The sequence below is a fragment of the Mytilus galloprovincialis genome, chromosome 2 (genome assembly GCF_965363235.1).
Source record: "Mytilus galloprovincialis chromosome 2, xbMytGall1.hap1.1, whole genome shotgun sequence".
Lineage (NCBI taxonomy): Eukaryota > Metazoa > Mollusca > Bivalvia > Mytilida > Mytilidae > Mytilus > Mytilus galloprovincialis.
The window spans coordinates 58689163-58692289 of record NC_134839.1 but is presented as its reverse complement, the minus strand read 5'-3'; the positions used below and the strand labels follow the sequence as shown (position 1 = coordinate 58692289).

At 33.9% G+C, this 3127-nt stretch overlaps 1 protein-coding gene across 1 annotated transcript; it reads left to right on the top strand.

Annotated features, from left to right (window-relative positions):
* Positions 1-1813: 1813 nt before the first annotated feature.
* On the top strand, positions 1814-2753 carry LOC143062517 (uncharacterized). Its single transcript, XM_076234185.1, has one exon. It carries the CDS (start codon positions 1814-1816, stop codon positions 2483-2485), a length of 672 nt encoding a protein of 223 aa, XP_076090300.1. The 3' UTR covers positions 2486-2753.
* The last annotated feature ends 374 nt before the right edge of the window (positions 2754-3127 follow it).

Genomic DNA, 3127 nt, shown 5'->3' with positions numbered 1-3127 from the left:
CTCATGGAACGACAATGCCAAATCAATAGGACCCCACACAAAATGTAACAGATGTAGAGAAAATGAATGGTTGGCATAGAAATAAATATCGCTATATTATGTGGAGCAGGCCACCGTTTCACAAAAGGTCGAAAATCGTGAAAAAGGTCGTACGACCATCTTGACGATATGCGACCGTTTCACAAAGATTAACGATTTACGACTTGCGAGAAATATTGGTCGCAAATTCCCGACTGGGTCTAAGCAGTCGTAGATCGGTAAATTTAATAAAACGGGAAATAATACGTGTCATTTTTAGCAATTATGGCTGCGTTCATGGTTTTACTGGAACAAGAAGAGAGGAAAGAGAGGATGCCGCGTATTTTCCGTGATCGGAACAACCCAATTGACTATAATATAGATCTCTTCACGGATCATTGATGGCTGACGCCGAAATGCATTGTGGGACAGTTTGCGTTGTTTACTTTAGCGCCATTTTGCCTAAAACTATGTCGCATAGGTGTGCAGTTTACGGATGCAATAATGATTACGATCAGCAGGACAGGTAATATAATAAAGCATGATATTTTAATTTCAAGTAATTAAACATTTAGAGATAGATTGAGTTGCAAATTACACTTAATTTCATTTAAAAATGAGAAGAAATTCAACAGTGTGATTCGAGGTTGTGTTTTCTATAGATCTGAATAACTCTGGCTGATAGTTCTTTTTCGGTGGCTAGTAAAGGAATCACAGACTGAAAATTATTTTACAGATTCATCAAAACTAACGTTTTTTTACTTATTTCAGTGTTTCTTTATATGTGTTACCGTGGATCCCCATGTTTCTTCCTTAAAAATAAACTATATTTACATTTGTATCTAAAATTATTTGTCAATTTCTGAAAAATAAGAGGGCTTGGTCAGGGTACGAAGGTTCGATTCCTTCTCTAGGCTTTAATCAATATCAGCTGGTTGCAAAGAGGGCAGATTGCTTAGTGGCCCCACCCTGACTTAGCCTTCTTTTTTCAGGTTTTTGGTAATGCCCCATGTGAAAGAACATCTCGGTTCAAACGCATCAATAAAATTAAAGCTACACAAATGTCCAAAAGAAGAATGGTACAAAAAGTGGAAAAAATTACTTAACAGGGACAACTATGAAGTGAACAAAAATACACGAGTGTGTTCAAATCATTTTGAATATGGTCAGCCACGTGAGTTAGCACCACATCCCAAACTTCATATGAAAGGGTATGAAATGACAACTCCTAGACGGCTTTTAATGAGAAACACTGAAGTGCATTCAAAACCTGTGGCTTCAAAAAGCAGGAAAAAACTTTCAGAACTTGTAGACTCGGAAAATGTTAGTCTGACAACACATATATGTACGGATTCAAGTACATGTAATATATCTGATGATATAATTGATGAGAATGAAATATCAAAAGAAAGTCTGAGTGCAGAAATACAATTCCTGAAAATCCAGCTGGCTGAAAAAGACCATTAGCTTTCCAGTGCAAAAGAAAAAATTAAGGATCTTGAAAAAAAAAATTCATTTGGTATAATCAGCATTAAACATTCGGATAATCTTATAAGGCTACATACAGGATTAGTGTCATATTCTTTATTTTGTTGGTTACTTGATGAAGTTAGTGTACCAGCTTCAAATATGAAGTATTACAAAGGTGAGGATTCTCATGAGACAACAAGTTACCAAGAAAATAATGCTAAAAAGCCTGGACCAAAGCGCAAATTATCCTTAGAAGATGAACTGTTGATGACTCTTATGAAATTAAGGTTAAATTTGAACCAGGAATTTATGGCCTCTTTGTTTAATGTTTCTAGTTTCATCAATTATCACTACTTGGATTTCTCTTCTTGCCCTAGAGTTAAGACCGCTTATTCATTGGCCAACACGGGATCAATTGGATCAATATTATCCTGATTGTTATTCTAAATACGGAAAAGTAACGGCAATTATTGATTGCACAGAGGTACAGACAGAGAGGCCATCCTTGGACAGCACTAATTCTGCTTTATATTCTAACTACAAGTCCAGACACACATACAAAGTTTTAGTTGCATGTACTCCAGGGGGTACAGTCTCATTTGTATCTCATGCAACAGGTGGTGACATGTCAGATGTTGAACTTGTTAAAAGATGTGGCATTTTAGATTTATTTGAAGAAGGTGATAAAGTTATGGCAGATAAGGGCTTTAATAATAAAGATGACTTTCTACTAGGAGATGTTGAACTAATAATTCCAGCATTTGCAAGAAAAAAAATTCAGTTTAGGGAATCCAAAAATATCAGCAATACTGAAATTTCAAATGCTCGGATTCATGTTGAGCGTGTTATTGGACGAATGAAAGATTTTAAAATCTTGCAAGGACCAATTCTATTGATTTTAAGTGATGTAGTTGACAATATTGTTTTTGTATGTGGTTGTCTGGTAAACCTGTCTGGTGTGTTGGTACCACTACACACAAATAATAAGTCAGAGTAATGAATAGCTATGAAGTACATCTATATGATCAGTCATGCCAGCCCAATGCTCTGTGTTGAAGGCCGTACTGTGAGCTATAATTGCTAAATTTAAATGCATTTTGACTTTGATGTTGTCTCATTGCCTTTGGCACTCATACCACATGTTATTTTTATCCATAATTTGCATTCATGCTCATGTACTACTGCAAAATTTTATTAATTCACTGTACAGTTTATATATGACAGCAACAAATACATGTCTAATTTAATGTGTAAAATAAGAAATACAAAACAATGATCAATTTTTTTTAAAGCATATTGTTCTTTCACAAATTTTTAATTTGAAAATATTCAATGAAATGAACATTTTTTCAAGACAAAATAAAAGTCTTAAATTTAAAAAAAAATCAAATTTACAGAAGTTTGGAAAAGCCAGTTGAAAAAATCTGTGTGAAGTAATATGACTTTTATTGTGAATTCAGATTATCTCCCTTTCCCCACATTTTCAATTATTTTTTCAATACTAACACAATTTACAAGGATGATGTATTGATAGAAATACATGAAGTTGTATATAATTGTTTGTATTTTGACTTGTACACCTATCATTTTACCTTCTAAAAATATTGTTGAAAGTCCTGCATGTGTTACATTGTATTAT